Below are 16,347 nucleotides of genomic sequence, written 5' to 3'. Positions count from 1 at the left end.
GGCACCAGACATGTTCATAGTGCACAGACATGCAGAACATTCATACACATACAATTAAATAAAAGTTAAAAGTAATAACAACTTAATAAGATATTATCAAGGAGAAATATATGCTTGCTGATAGTAAAGTGAATTTACTTATATCCTTTAATTAGTATTAGTGTACACTTAGCTGAAACTTAATCCCCAATTTGTTATTTTAGTTCTTTCTTTATTTTCAGGCTAAATAATATAGAAATTTGAAAATCAGAATGGAAGCTGGGCTATAACTGAGTGGGTAGATTACTTTTCTAGAATCTATATAAGGTCCTGGGTTCAATTCCCATCACCATAGAAACAAGATATATAACAGCGCACACCTCTAGTCCTAGCACTTAGGAAGCAGGGGTAAAAGAATCACAAGTTTAAGGTCATATTAAGTTCAAGGACTCCTCCATGAGACCCTGTATCAAAAACGAAAAAATCAGAATGGGACTGAAACCAACAAAATAAACTCTAAGTCATGGGAAAAACTCTAAACTGGCATTCATCATTTGGTAAAATATGATAGTAATGTCCACTTCTTTACAGTTAATATAACATAGATTCAAAAGGCCAAATAACTTGCCTAGACCGCCTAGCCAATAACTAAAGGATCCAGCCTAAGTCCAAAGCTCTTCACTTGTTTTTGAACAATCAGGTTGACTGTCCTCCAGTATTATTATCTACCATGCTAAAACTTAGACCAAAACCTTAGAGTAATCACAAAGTCCTAGCTGTCCACATGCTGCCAAAGTAACACCAGTTGTGCATGGGTTTCTCCTTAATACATATAAACAAACAGATGCTGACACATGAAATGCATACACCATTATACACAGTAATAAAAGTTCCCACAAATTGAGAGGACAGAAGCCAACTGCTTAGCTAAAACACTGTTACCCTAGGGGAAAAAAACAAAACACAGTGGATTATGAAATTGCAAGAGTTCAAGGCTTTTTCTTCCTAAACATCATAATGAATAATTTTTTTTAGACACAAAATAGTTTTGTAACATGTTAAAATTATAGCAACTGGAGCTATAAAAATAAAGTGAGAGTTTCTGTATTTAAAATTATGTAAATGCATTTCCATAGGGATTTAGTTCAGTTAGAACAAGAATGTCTGTCACAGGCACATCTCCGTCGTGCAGGAGTTGACAGCACAGGTCTTCAGTGTAGCATCCCAAGCCTCCTGTGAGCAGTGTGCTCTTAGATGTCATTCTCCCAACAGCACCATGACTACTCTACCATGACTAAATTTATCTCTCAGGTCACAGACTTTCACACACACAAATATAAGTCTACAGGCACTAAGTAAAATATAACTTACTCAAAGCTATATTCAAGTTTCTCAAAGTTTCTTTTTAACCTCAATAAATAGTTGCAAAAGGGGCTGGAGAGATGGCTCAGCAGTTAAGAGCACTTTCAAAGGTCCTGAGTTCAATTCCCAGCAACAACAGATGGTGGCTCACAACCATCTGTAATGAGATCTGATGCCCTCTTCTGGTATGTCTGAAGATAGCTACCGTGTACTCATCATATATATAAAATAAATAAAATCTTTAAAAAAAAAGTTGCAAAGGAACAAAACTTCCCTAAGAATATGCATTAGAATACTTGCCATCAACCCTATAGACATTATTTAAAATGATGATTCTATAATCCAATAAACTTTGTAAATTCTAGGATAACCTGAAATGTTTTACTTGAATTATATCTGAGTTGATTTTCCAAACTTACAAGATTCTGTGCGCATTTACACACACACACACACACGCACACACACACACCTACCTCAGTAATAGAGCAGGGGTTTAAGGAACATGCTTTGAAACCAGAGAAGAAAACTAGGTGAAGAAGCCCTGATTCAAAAATAGAGTTCAAAGAATAATTCAAAGACAAACTAGGGTATTGAGAATGAGGGGCCAGGTCCTGTGGCTCCTGCTCCAATGAAAGCCAAATGCAGCTCTATACCAGCAGCACATGCAGGACCACCAGATGAGAGGCTGACCAACTGAAGGCTGCCCATTCTCACCTACTGACTGAAAAAGATGCAAACTGTCCAGTGAAAGGCGAGCAGCTAGGGAAGAGCAGCCCTAAAGCTCTGAGCAGCATCAATGGGGAGGAAAAGAAAATTGTCTGCAGCTGGAGCTCTTCTCTATGCAGTGACAACAAAGGACACTCATTCTTGTGTTTGAGATAGTTTATACTTAAGAGCACAGGTCATTCAAAGTGAAGTCATTTTAGAAAGCACTTCTTAACTTATGCAGATTCAGCAAAAACAGCTGAGCAATTGATGGTCTTCAATACTAAAACCTGAAGTCATTTCACTGATGGTCTATGAGTGACAAGAAGGAGAAAACTAGCAAATTCTCAAGAGTTGGCCTGGAATAGAAAGAAATACCCAAGACACTAGAATCATTTATCCCTCAAGGTCGAAAAGCTAATACATCTCTGACAATCAATATAAGTTAATCGCTGCCACAAAAGGAAAATAAGAGGCAATAACCACTTTTAAAAAAAACAGAGGACTGAGGTTCATTCTTATATAAAGTATATTCTACAAAATTAAAATTAGCCAATCATTCTGTTAGACTCAAACACCACCTTAGAAACACAACGGAGTCCTCTCTCTCCCTCCCTGTCCCCCCCATTCATTCTCATCCTCTCCCTAGCCCAAGCTCTCCTGTGCCCCTCCTCCTCCCAGTCTAGTCCCTCTGTACATTCCCCTTATTACATTATCCATTTGTTGTCCTGGCTCTTTTACATGTTCGAAAACAGGAGCCATGCTTCTAATATCTTCATTATTAGCTAACATATACATCTGCATCTACACAACATTCCAAATTCCTCTAATCTCAATCTGTAAGACATAAGAGTAAGAAATGCAACAAAGCACAAATGCTTTTCATACCAGTATTTCCTCTTTCTATGTATGATGAACTTGATTGTTTTCTATTCTAGCCTAACTTTTAAATGTTGGCTAGACTTCATATATTAAATTTTTTTAACTATTATACCCAACTGAATGAAAAAGAATGGGCTTCACACACAATTTTCTAGCAGTGAGTAAGATTTGAGGAGCACAAGAAAACTCATGCCAAGTTCAGTTCCTTTGCCCTAAAGCAGACTGGACTTACTATGTAGTAGTAATCAAGTTCAAAGATTTATGGGACAGTTCATAAAGTTTCCAACATATTGTAATATTTATTCACACTGCTATAGTGAAGTATGCCTTGTTTCCATATGAAATACTTCTAAAATTCTTAAAATGTGAACCTTGACATCCTGTTCTCATCCATAGAGCACTATTATTTTAAACAGTTTACTAACCAACTAATCAATACTGCAAGTTGTTACAGGAACCAATATTATTTGTCAACTCCCTGGGGTAGAAGTGGGCAGAAAGGAGGAGGAAGGAGAGAGAGGGAGAAAGGGCCCAACAGCAAGCTACCACCTTTAGATAAACCGCAGCCAGCAAGCTACCACCTCAGACAAACCACAGCCAGCAAGCTACCACCTTCAGACAAACCGCAGCCGTTCTTTTTTTTTTTTGGGGGGGGGGGTTGGTTTCTCTGAGTAGCCTTGGCTGTCCTGGAACTCACTCTGTAGACCAGGCTGGCCTCGAACTCAGAAATCCACCTCCCAAGTGCTGGGATTAAAGGCGTGCATCACCACCACCCAACCACACCCATTCTTAACACAGAATATTTCATGATTAGTGTAAAGAAAACAAGTGGCCTACCTATATTTTAAACACATTTACAATGATCACAAATGAGCTTATTTAAAAATTAATTTAATCATCTATATTCAATGATTATCTGAGCAACTCTATGTGATAAATATTTCTACTCAGGAAAAGTTAACAGTGAGGAATAACAGACATAAAGAAAAACTAAAGTATTCTATAAATGATTCAGTTCCTTCCTTCCAATCAAGCCATCATCACCCCAACTCACACAAGGAAAACCAGAGAATAAACTTCAAAGGGCGGTAGCTCATTCCTTTGATCCCAGCACTCAGGAGGTAGAGGCAGGCCAATCTCCACATTCAAGGCCACCCTGGTCTTTACAGAGCAAGTTCTGGACAGCCAGGGCTACACAGAGAAACCTTGTCTCAATAATAAAATAATAAATAAATAAATAAATAAATACACTAACATCTAATAAAAGGAAATGTTTATCTTACAATACCTGTTGATATGACCTTGCAATAAGTTTAATAATCGGATTATTCTATGGTGTAGCAAACAATGTGAGTAAGCTATAAAATCAGTTAATGATAACTTACATGAACTGTTGTTATAAGATCAAGATAAGAAAGTCTAGAAAAGTAATCTATATACAGGGAATCCTGGCAATTCCTCTTGTTCTGAGTGGTATACTCAGAATAAAATAATAAGTAGAAGAAAAACAATGTAATAAGTAGTGAATGTATTGGTCATCACTAACAAGTTAGTTTACAACATTACACTACTTTACTTCTATAGCTCCACTATAACTCAACTATAACCACTATTTTGACAACAAAGCTATTTTTATATAAACAAAAACAGAAACCATAATCTTTCCAACAACTTAAAAATCAAAGAAAGTCTTTCAAATTTTACTGACTATAAGATGAAATCTTTCCAACAATTTAACACTCAAAGGAAAGAAAGCTCTTCAAGTCTTGCTGGTTGCAGCCAGGAAATTATACACATTATTAAGCTCAGAAGTGACCTCTGGTCTCACAGTACTCTTCTCCCCTTGGGCTAGCACTCACTGCCTCAGTCCCTTCCCCTCAACTCTTCCTACTCTACTTTCCTTCCCTGAAGGTTTCTAGCACGGAAACCAGGGAATGCTATAAAAGAGAAGCAGCATGCTTGATGCGCAATAGGCAAGGCTTTTTCCTGTGGTACCGTTAAGAACAAAACATTACCTCTACCACCACAGGAATGAAATGGACCATAACTTGGAATCAAATGTAATTAACAGAGCGATACACACAAAATTTTGACTACATGTTTAAAAGTAACCAGTCATCCCTTGCAAGAATATGGAGCATCTAGGTGGTACTTCCAGTAATGTAAATACCAAACACAAATATTTAACATGAAACATGGAATGTTTAACTACACTGCTCTCTTTCAGTTACTGGGTCTTTTAAATACAATACTTTCTGAATGGCTAAAATCAAAGATGGCATCTTGAAGCAAATCTAAATTGTCAAATTTAACCTTAATAATAGTCCTATGAATTTCCATCCCAAAAAGTTAATATTCATTAAAAATTTAAAGTGAAGTCAATTCACAATCTGAAAACCTAATCTAGATATTCTTATACATTTTTGCAATGGGAAAAAATGATATAGGACATTCCCCAAAATGTAGTGATAGACTAATAAATAAAGAAGGAATGACTCACTGCAATACTTAAATGAAAAGATACTATCATTCTTAATCTAAGATCCCAATAGCTCAAAGACAGTAAATGAAACCACCTAGGATGCATCTCTACAACACTTCCACTCCTGATTCTTATGAAGGGCGAGCATGCCAGAGGCTTCAGAGCCTAAAGTAAGCAAAGCAATTCCTTAAAAGTTCTATTCTCGCTTCCTCGGGCACAGCACACCAACTGGCTATCCAAAACCAAGTGGTCAGCCCTGAAAACACAAATACAAGTGACATGATGCAGACTGAGCATGTATTTATGGTTTTAGGAGTGTGTGTGTGTGTAAAACAATTAATGAAAACAGAAGCCATGAATTTGACAGAGAGCTAGAGAAGAGTTTGGAAGGAAGAAAAGGAATGGAAAATGATATAACTATTATAATCTAAAAAGAAGAAGAAATATATACATATATTCTTTAAGTTTTAAACTTCTCTCTCAGAGTTGAAGAGATGGTTTGGTAGCTTAGAGGGCAAATGATTCTTCCAGAGGACCTGAGTTTGATTCCCGGCACCCATGTCAGGCACCTTACAACCAGCAGCACACAGCTCCAAGGAGATCAGCTATCAGGGCCTCCTCAGGAGCCTGCACTTACAACATATACCTACGCCAGATCCACACACATATATAATTTAAAATAATAAAAATAAGCCTTTTTAAAGCACCAGTAATGGTTTATAAGACTGTAGATGCTCATCATACCATATATCAGACAACTATAAAGGTAAGACATGAAATTATTAATAAGAATAAAGGTGAATTCGGACTGGAGAATCGAACTCAATTGGTTGAATACTTGCCTAGAATGTACAAAGCCCCTGGTTCCATTCGCAGCACTATATAATCTGCACATGGTAGCACACAGTAAAGCCAGCACTGGAAAGGTAGAGGGAGTTCAAGGCCAGCCTCAGCACTTAGTAACTTCAAGAGTGACACAAGACCCTCTCTCGGAAAAAATTTAAAAAAATGGTGAATGTAGCCAAACACATGATCTTTGTTTTACTTTTTAGTATAAGTAAGTACATATGTGTTTGCAAAGTGTCTTCATAAACATAGACAAAAATCCAAGAAAAGATACTTAATGGAACATACAGAGGTTATTTTAATAAGAAGGCAAAATAACCCATAGCATCAACTACTACACATCAGGAAGCCATGGAAATGCATTTTCTCTTATATCATACACTATTTTAAATTATAGTTGCCACTGCTATGTACAGAGAATTCTCCTACTGCTTTGCAAGTGAAAAGGATATTAAATGACAATCATAATCACAGACTACAGTTTCACTATGAAGCCTTGACTGAAGAACTCAAATTCCAACTCTGAGAGTATTGAAACCTTTTAAGTCTTCAAAAAAAGAATCACCACAGAATTCCTAAGTTTATGAAACACAGGGTGTAAAATTCCATATGCTTCATGAAATATTGTACCCTACACATAAAAAGGCAGGTAGATGCAAAGTCAGTGCCAACATAAAAATTACCTACTCTCAAGAGAAAAGCTGCCTGAAACTGGTTTAAGATTTTCTTACATTCCCTGCATGATGATGGTGAACTGCTTTGTGAAATCATCCCATTCACATTTGCACATTTTTTTAAACCTTGTAACATCATGCTACGAGCACTCGCTCTTCTGATATTGGAAGGTTAGAGAGCTAACACTGCTTCATCTGGGCATTCTTAAAGTGGGAGGTGACTTGAGAAACAAATTTTGAATGAATTTGAAAACAGAAACAACAACGGGCACTTAATTTTTTTACTTCAGAAAATTAAGGTTTACTTGGGAATAAAGATCTTCAATATAAAAAATCATTTAGCTAGCTAAAAGTATTTTCAACAGCACAAAATCCTAAGTGGCCCAAATCCTTCCGGAGCTACGGTCCCACTGGTCCCACTCTCCAGCAGCCAGGCAATGAGTGATGTCCAGCCACTGCTGGATGTCAGACCTCCCTCACCAGAGGGAGGGAGAGAGGGAGGAACAACAGAAGCTCCAGGAGTTCAGATAAGCCTTGAAGGTCACATGCAGCGTTTGCCCACATCACTGATCTAGACCACTACTACAGGTCGCCTGAGTCACATTTAGCCAGTGTAGATACAAGTTCAATTTAGAATAAAATCTAAGGCAGGTGGAGCTGCCTCCAAACATCCGCCAACTGCATCTGCTTTCTACACGCACGCACTATTTCTATTATTTCTCAGGAACCTAATTAGTAGTTTCCTTTGCCTGTGCTATCCAGAGATGAAATTCAACCCGCTGATCGCCACCCCCACATTCCTGTTGTCCTAAAACGAACACAGGGACCTCCACATTTCCTCTCCTCTCCTCTCCGGTGATTTTTCAAAGGCTGGGAAGGAATGTTCCGACCAGCAGCCTCCCACTGAACGGGTGTGACAACTGTGCTCCATAATCCAATTCTGCCAACCCCAGCATTAGTTTCAAAGCTCCTGCTGCTGCCCGCAAACGCGGTGAGTTCACAAACCAGCAAGGCCAAACAACAAGGCAGCAATTAAGTGGCACAGCTCTACTCCTGGCAAATAGTTAGGGAAAACTAGGAGAGAAAAAGTCATGACTAATTTGTTCTTTTATTAAGGATATACACATCATTTTCACTATAGTTAATAATGCTCATACCCAGCAACGCATTAAGAGTATTAAAAATAAAACTTACCCCATTCTAGATATTCAAGAATGTTCTTCTCTCTTCTCAATGGAGAATTATTGCATTCATCGTAAAGGCAGATGAGAATGTCCAGTAATGTCTCCACACTGAAGCACTGCCCATTGGTCTGAGCTGGCCCATCTAAAATAAACTGCTCCAACTGCCTCAAACGTACTTCTCCGGACATGTTTGCTTCGATTTCTGCTGGTTTTCCCTTAAGTGCCCTTACGATGTCTACTGTTACTATCTGAACCTAAAAGTTTAAAGATGTGGCTTTTAAAAATAAACCACTTGTTATTTCAAACAACTGTCATGCAATGCTGGTGCTGAATTAAACATCCAATAACACCAGTCACCTCACTTAACGGAAGCGTCTTCAATCTCACCCATAAACATATATATCTTGAGGGTAAGTTTTCATAAAATATAGATTTTAATATTTTAAGAGAATAATACCATTAGATTGTATATTTAAATAAAATAATAATTAAAAGTACAACGAGCTAAAGAGTCAACACTCCTTTCAAAAAAAGAAAAAAAAAAAAACAACTCCTTCATTCAAAATTCAATTCGTGCAACATAATCCTGAAACGAATCCAGTTGCATCATTAATGAATAAAGTCCCCTTGGCATCAGCAATTCACTTCCCGGGAAGAAGAAAAAAAAATGAAAAAAAGGAGGGGGGGGAATGTATGGAGGGGGAGGGAAAGCCAAAAATTCTGCTGCAAATGCTCTCCCAACCTCCACTCGGGAGAGCGCCTGGGCGAGTCCTCCGCGGCCAAGGGAGGGCAGGCAGCTCCCGGAGCGGCTCGAGCCTCCGTCCGCTCCGAGCTCTTTCTTCCTAGGGCTTCGCAGCGAGTCCTGTTTCCTCCGGCGGACTGCGGCGAGGACGCATCATCTTCCTCCCGGCTGCTCCCGGGGCCTGGCGGGCGGCGCAGCCGGGATGAGGCGGGCTGCGGGCGGCTTTGGAGCCGGGCTCCGGGGGGCGGCGGCTACTCGGCCGCGCGAGCCCGCTCCATGCCGGAGGCCGCTGGCGGGCCGCGCCGTGCCGCCGGGCGCAGCGCCCGGGCTCCCGCTCGCGCCCCGCGGCCGCCGCCGCCCCTCGGCGAGGGGGCTGCGCTGACGAATTCAGAGAACGCGGGCGGCAGCCGCGGCTCGGGTCCCTTCTTCCAAGCCCTGGGCTGAGGGCATCTTTCCTGACGGACGCCGGCGGCTGAGGCGCGGGAGGAGGGGGCGCTGCCGCCGCCGCCGAGGAGGAGACCTGAGGCTGCCGCAGCCCGGCTCCCAACCACTCCCTTCCTCCTCGGCCCGCCTCCCCCGCGCGCCCGCCCGCCCGCGCGCCCGCGCCGCCCGCGCCCGCGCCCTAGGCTCCCCGAGGCCGCTCCCGGCGCCGCGGCGCGCAGGCGGAGGCTCGCCGACCGGACGGATCCAAAATGGCGGCGCGCCCCGTCCCCCCGCGCCCCCCCTCGACCCGGCTGGAAGCGGCGCGCTGCGGCCCAGCCAAGCCCGGGCCCCGGGGCTTGGGGATCGCCTCGGCCCGAGGCCGTGCGGCTGCGGCAGCCCGGGGAACCGGGTCCCGGGCGACTCGGGTGTGGAACGGGCTGGAAAGTGCGGCACAGTGCCTCGCCGCCGCCCAGGGTCCCCGCGGTGTCCACCCCCCCCCCGGCTGGCCTTCTTCCTCCACGTCTGCGGAGATGCCTGTCGGTCCCGCACGGGAACCCTCGGTTTGCAACCGCTCTGGGACAAGACGGCCTCTCCCCCGACGCGGTTTACCTGCCCACCCTGCCCCCATTCGGCTTTCCCACGCCCCGGAGTCCTGATTTCCGGTGTCCCTAATCCACAGCATTCTTATCATTCCCCCAGGATAATAATAATAATAATAATAGACTGGTGTGCTCCACCATTCAGGTCGTGCATGCGGGATCTCAAAGGAGAAAGATCCCCATTTCTGTTCCCCAAAGTTTCCCCAATGTGAAGCCTGGCTGTTTTTTTTTTTTTTTCCTCCAGAAATATTCTAGATCATGCCCGTCATTCTTCAGTCAAGGTTACCAGCACCCCCCGGGAATTCAGCTCCTCCTCAATCAACACTGTCACCAAACCTACAACTCCCTCTGTCAGCACACTTCAGGTATGGGAACAGCCACTCTGCGCCAGGCAGCAATGCAGCAAAAGCAAGTCGCTGAAGAGCCAAGGCACCTGCTGCTGGCGGGGCCCTTTCAGGGTTTTGTGGTCTTGGATTTTGAGAGTTCCCTCCATAATGCTTCCGGGAAGATCCTACTTTTGATCCAGCTAAACTGGGTCATTGCGTTTCTGTTATTGCCCCTACCTCCAAGTGTGATCCTCCTCCAAAATGCGATTATTTTATATTCCTTCCCCGCACCCGTTTTCCATGGCAATGCGTGTAATGATCATTCTCACATCTCAGCAATACAAAAGCAGAGGGAGAACTAGAAAGGAAGGCCGAGATATGATGTCTGGAAATGAAGGTTCAGGTTAAAGTGATTCGCAGAATATGGTGAATCTTTTCTGAAATTTATACTCTCCAAGTCTATTCCTGCCTGGCATAAATAAGGACTGCATTATTTTCAGTGTGTTCTTAACATGTGAGTGATATTTAAATGGGTTCAGACAAAAGGTTAATCATTTTCAGCCATGACATCTTTGAGTGTACCTGTTCCTTAATTGTACAAGTAACGAAATTATAAACGTGAAATGTGATCCTAAACTAGATAATGTCATGTGGCATTAGTTACTGTTGTTATTTCACTGCCATTGGTGTCTACACTTTTTTCCTTAACACGTTTTAACAAAGACCTTGCCCAGGAAAGGATAGTTTTATATCGTCTGTAATTATCTATCTAGGTCAAGAAATGTTCTTCAGCCACACCAAGCTCTTAAAATGAAGTCAACACATTTTTAACAAGTTCATTTACTCAGGAGATTAAGTAATAAAAATTTTAAAAATTAAAAACAAAAAGAGCATACAGAGACCAGATGGTTCAGCAAGAAAAGCACCTGCTGCCAAGCCAGACAGCCTGAGTTCTGTCCCTAGGACCAACATGATAGAAGTAGAGAAATCAGTTCTCACACATTGCCCTCTGATCTTGAGAATCATGCGTAGATGGGTACATGCACATATAAAATAAGTCAAATGAGTTTTTTAAACAATTAGAAAACAGTCGGAGAGGAAGGTGAACCCCGACGGTTTTCTTTAAATGTATGAACTGGTACTAGAAGTATATGAATTGATTGCAGATGCTATTTTTCCCCCAGGGCTTGGAAAAGAATACAGGGTGACAAACAGGCAGTGCCCACTGAACCACACCCCAGCCATAAACACAATTTTTAACAAAAGACTCAAGCTGCCTGTCCTCTCTACCTATTCTAATTAGCCCTTGGGTACCACCCACAGACCGGGACATTGAGACTTATTAAATAACCCTTTCCAAATTATTTAGAGAGGAGAGGAGAGAATTTATTTTGTTAGTTTTTTTTTTTTTTTAAGCACAAAGAGAAGGAAGAAGGTTGAACCCAATCAATTTTGCTTGAATAATTCAAGCTTAGAGACTTAATAATTAACTGAACACTAAACACATTGTGCGGGTGTTATTTTAAATGTTCTAGTTGAAGTGTGAACCTGCTTGTTAATGAAACTGAGCTTAAGCCAAAGAAAAGGGGCAGGCCCAGTGTTGGTACAGCCCCTGAAGTGCTACCTCAAAACACAGGCTGCCTAGCAGAGTGCTCTTAAGGAAAAGAGCCTGGGGGAAGGTCTTTGTGAGATTCAGCTTAAGAGTCAGAGGTTTAATGTATAGCACAGCAAACACCCAGTGTGGTTAAAATAACCAGAGAGTTTTATGAAGATGCTGACAATTAACCCTATCTTTCAGGAAAAAAAAGCAACAACAACAACAACAAAAAAGGAAGATAAGAAGGTAAAAAGGTAGGTTGAGAAAGGACATATGTAGTTAAACAGCCCCCAGTGTGTAAGCTTTCCAATCAACTCTCCAACTCAGGGCTAAGAATAGAAGAAGCCATGTACCAATTAATACTTATAACAACCAGCCGTATGCTTAACTTGGTACATCTTACTCAAGAATAAGCAGAGTTTCAATAATGGCTAACAGGACCTGGGGAGATAGCTCTGTAGAGAAGGTACTTGCCAAGCAAGCCGGAGGACCTGTGTTCAGTTCCTCCAGAAGGCACATAGGAAGTTAAGCAGAACCATGGGCACTTGGAACCTCTGCACAAGGGAGGCAAAGTCACACAGACCCCTGGGGTTCACTAGTTTGCCAGATTAGCCTAATGGGCAAGTCCCACATCAGTGCATTCGCAGCCTCACACAAATGTACACCGGCAAACATGTTATTAATTAATTAATTAATAACAGAGTCAAAAAACATAGTAGAACTATGTCTGAAACTATGTACTATGTAGAAACATGTACGAAACTATGATTCGTACATAGTTCAGGACTTACTATGATTCGTACAGAGTTCGTGCATAGTAGGGCTTTCTCTAAAGTCAGACCTCCATATTTGAAGGTTTTATGCAGTGTCAGCCAACCACAGATGGAAAATATACTAACACTATATGCACTTTTTATCAACATTCCATAAGCAACTCAGTAAAATAACTTATTGCACTGTATTTATATTAGATTAGATATTTAAAATAATCTTGAGGCATTGGAAAATATATGAGGACATGTGTAACTTATTTGCAAATACTATATCAGAAACTTGAACAACCTTGAATTGTGCTGAGGTCGGGGGCTGGAGTGAGGAGCGATCCTAGAACCAATCTCCAGCAAATACAAAGAAATAACTATACTGTCCAACCCTCTGCCCCTCTTCAAACCCACAAGCCTAGGTCTAGACCTGAACCTTCCTTGCGCTTGAGCCATCTTTTCTGGATAAGTGTGGCCAGCATCTGTCCCCTTAGAAACAACTCTTTACAGCAAATGGAGAGCACCCCCCACCCCACCCCCCAAAAAAAAACCCCACAACTGGATACAATGCAGGGATCACTGGATTGTGGAGAGCCCAGACATCAGATACATCATAGCTCTTGTCTATGGCTCAGGGAACATGCAGGAGGATGGAAAGATTGTAAGAGCCAAAACAGAAGTAAGTCTCCCATGAAACCGTCTCTTCTAGAAATGGCTGCACAAGCAAGACTGAAACAAAGGTAGTGTCAACGGTCTCGTTAACATGGAAGGAAGAAGTCTTTGTGAGGGCCTCACCCCTAGAATGATAGGCAACTAAGGATTGCTGGAGGAGAATTTACCTCTCCAGGGACAAGAACAGGCCCCTGTAATAGCTGGTACAGAGCAGTGTAGCCAACCCTCAAGTCATACACACGCAACCAAAAACAGGCTTAGAAAGTTGTATCTGTGTGTGTGTGTGTGTGTGTGTGTGTGTGTGTGTGTGTGTGTGTGTGTAAGAGAGAGGGGGAAAGGGAGAGGAAGAGACAGAGATGTGGTGTATGTGTGAGGTGTGTGTGTGTGTGTGTGTGTCTGTGAAGGGGGGAGAGGGAGAGAGAGATGTGGTGTGTGTGTGAGATGTGGGTGTGTATGTGTGTATGTGAGAGAGGTATAGTGTATGTGCATGATATGGTGTGGTGTGTGTGTGAGAAAGAGATGCGGTATGTATGTGTGTATGTATGATATGGTGTGGTGCTTATGTGTAGTGTGTGATATATGGTGTGTTGTGTGTATGTATGTATTGTGTGCGTGTGTATATGAGAGAGACAGAGAGGTGAGTATGGTGTATATGTTACATGATATGGTATGGGGTGTGTGTGTGTGTGTGTGTGTGTGTGTGTGTGTACACGTGTTTGTGTGCATGTAACCAAAGAAGGAGCTATCAACCCGAGAGTGGGATGAGGACATGGGAGGGGCGAGAGGGAGGAAAGGGGGGAGGGGAAAGAGTGTAATTCTATTCCAATTTAAATTTTTTTTCTCATTTTTAAAAACAAGTCGAAGATATTTTACTACCTCTCCTCTAGGTCCACCTATCCTCTGAAGACAGAAACAATAGCAAATGCTAGTCCTTACATTTCAAGCTCCTTACGTTGGTTCGTTAGTAATATCAATGACAAAGTCTCACCACTTAAAGGGGGAAGAAAAATACTCTCTGTTAATGCTTGCTTCCGTTTACACTTTCCCTTACTGTTAGTGGAAGGGGTGGGCACATGCCAAGGGACACAGCTGGATGGCAGGGGATACCTTTCTTCCCGGGTTTGAATGTTAGGTTGGTTCCCCAACACCCACGGTCTAAAGCCTAGAGACTGCTCTTGGGAAGAAAAGACAGAAGGCTCCTGAGGCTTGCCAGTCAGCTAGGCAGGCCAACCTGATTACCTCCAGATTCAGTGAGAAGCCCCGGCTCAAACACAGAGGAAGATACAGATGTCAACCTAAGGCTACACACACATTCTCTCTCTCTCTCTCTCTCTCTCTCTCTCTCTCTCTCTCTCTCTCTCTCTCTCTCTCTCTCTCTCTCTCTCTCTCTCTCTGTGTATGTGTGTGTGTGTGTGTGTGTGTGTATTTGATTAATGAGTTCACAAACTACTATTTCCCACCCGCTTGTCAGCCCATTTTGTCCTATCTTTCTCATCTCTCCTTAAAGCACTGCATAAACAAGCACTCCTACACACAGAATTTTCTAAACTATTTATGGTCAAGCATGCCACAGATAGCATCGAATGTTGGAGCTATTCGGTAAGTCTGAAAATTGAAAGGATAACTAGCAGTCTTTTATAAATTGTATCCACGGGACACAGTTGGTCAGACTCTGGGCTACCATGTCACAGAATCAAGGCAGTGTGTCCCTCCTGGTCCTAGGCTGGGGGTGGAGGTGATGCAGCGAGAGCTTAGATGCCGAAAGCCATCGAGGTGAGAGTGGAGGGTTCTAGTTAGCACACTCCGGAAACACTGGGTACAGGAACCAGTGGGTTCCATGGCACGCAGCGATAATCCATCCACAGTCTGCCTCTCTCCTGACCTTTGAGCAGCAGTTGATTGCGCCAACCATACTTCCCAGCTGGTTCCCCCTTCTTGCTTTTTCTTGGTCCCCTTTACTAGGTCTCCCTCACCTTATGACCAACAATGGGGGCACGCACCGCAGGGCACTTTGTATCAATGGATGATCTCAACTCACTTGGTTAAAGTGTGGATATAGCATCTCTGGAAGACTTGTCTGCTGCAGGTCTGGCTCCCCACCCGTGCTCAGAAGCCATTGTGCCACAGTGGTTCCAGCCTCACCAATAAGTATGTTCATTCATTGATGACCTTACAGCTAATGGACTGTTGGGAGCTGGAGCCAGAGTCCAGTAGGAAAAACAAGGTTATTTGAGTTTACCTATAAAGATTGTGTTTTGTCCCCAACATATTCCTTCCCTTCTCCCTCCTTCCCCTCTTCCTTCTTTCATTCTTGGCTACTGTGAAATAAACATCTACTAAGCTCTACTAAGCTCCCTCAGCCATGAAAGCCAAGTGACTATACACAGAAATCTCTGACACTATGAGCCTCTTAAGCTTTAAGAACAAAGGACTTAAGATTTAAACATTATTTGCCCTGGTTTGAAAAACATGACAAATTATTTAATATTCTTATTGAGAGGTTAGGTCTACATCCCCTCAAGTGACCCACTTTTAACAAATAGAATGCAGCAGAAGTGGCTACTTAGCAGCCCAGGCTGGACCATGTAGGCCATGTAGCCTCAAGTTGCTCACTGGAACCTTGCACTTGACATGTAAGACATTCAGCTGTAAGACGTTCAACTGTTCCACAGCCCCATGCTCGTAAGAAGCATATGTCACATTCGTTTGGCATCTCTAGGTGATGTCAATCACTAGATGTGTGATGCTGTCTCAGTTAGGGTTCCCATTTCGGTGATAAAACTCCAGGGCCAAAAACAACTTGGGGAGGAAAGGGTTTACTTCAGCTTCTGATTGTAGCCCCTCATGAAGGGAATTCAGGGCAGGAACTGAAGAAGAAATCCATAAAGGACTGCTGCTTGCTAGCTTGCTCTCCACGGCTCAGGCAGCTTGCTTTTCTACTTAACCCAGAGCCATCTGCCCAGGAATGGTACTGTTGACAATGAACTTGGCCCCTCCACATCAATCAAGAAAATGCCCTGTAGGCTTGCCTACAGCCCAGTCTGATGGGGCATTTTCTTAGTTGAGGTTCCCTGTTCTTTGCTATCTCTAGTGGGGTTAAGTTGAGAAAAAAA

General features: G+C 42.6%; 2 protein-coding genes across 10 annotated transcripts in view; one reads left to right on the top strand and one right to left on the bottom strand.

Moving 5' to 3' along the window:
• The window catches only part of Cdc42bpa (CDC42 binding protein kinase alpha), a 210,120-nt gene extending 200,570 nt beyond the window's left edge, over positions 1-9,550 (bottom strand). For 2 of the 9 annotated variants that reach the window (XM_031391080.1, XM_031391090.1), the window contains exon 1: positions 8,125-9,550. In XM_031391080.1, coding sequence (XP_031246940.1) covers positions 8,125-8,302 — 178 coding nt within the window. In that variant the 5' untranslated portion in view covers positions 8,303-9,550. The remainder of the gene's footprint in view (positions 1-8,124) is intronic. The other 7 variants (XM_031391084.1, XM_031391097.1, XM_031391108.1 and 4 more) reach the window with 7 other exon arrangements.
• LOC116096973 (serine/arginine repetitive matrix protein 1-like) lies at positions 8,804-15,581 on the top strand. The gene is made up of 6 exons (XM_031379362.1): positions 8,804-9,220; positions 9,334-9,839; positions 10,123-10,243; positions 12,003-12,055; positions 13,198-13,302; positions 15,197-15,581. The coding sequence occupies exons 1-6, from the start codon at positions 8,804-8,806 to the stop codon at positions 15,291-15,293; spliced, it is 1,299 nt and encodes a 432-aa protein (XP_031235222.1). The 3' UTR covers positions 15,294-15,581.
• Positions 15,582-16,347: the final 766 nt, after the last annotated feature.

This window comes from Mastomys coucha, unplaced genomic scaffold (genome assembly GCF_008632895.1).
Source record: "Mastomys coucha isolate ucsf_1 unplaced genomic scaffold, UCSF_Mcou_1 pScaffold1, whole genome shotgun sequence".
NCBI lineage: Eukaryota > Metazoa > Chordata > Mammalia > Rodentia > Muridae > Mastomys > Mastomys coucha.
This window is presented reverse-complemented; position numbering and strand designations above follow the sequence as displayed.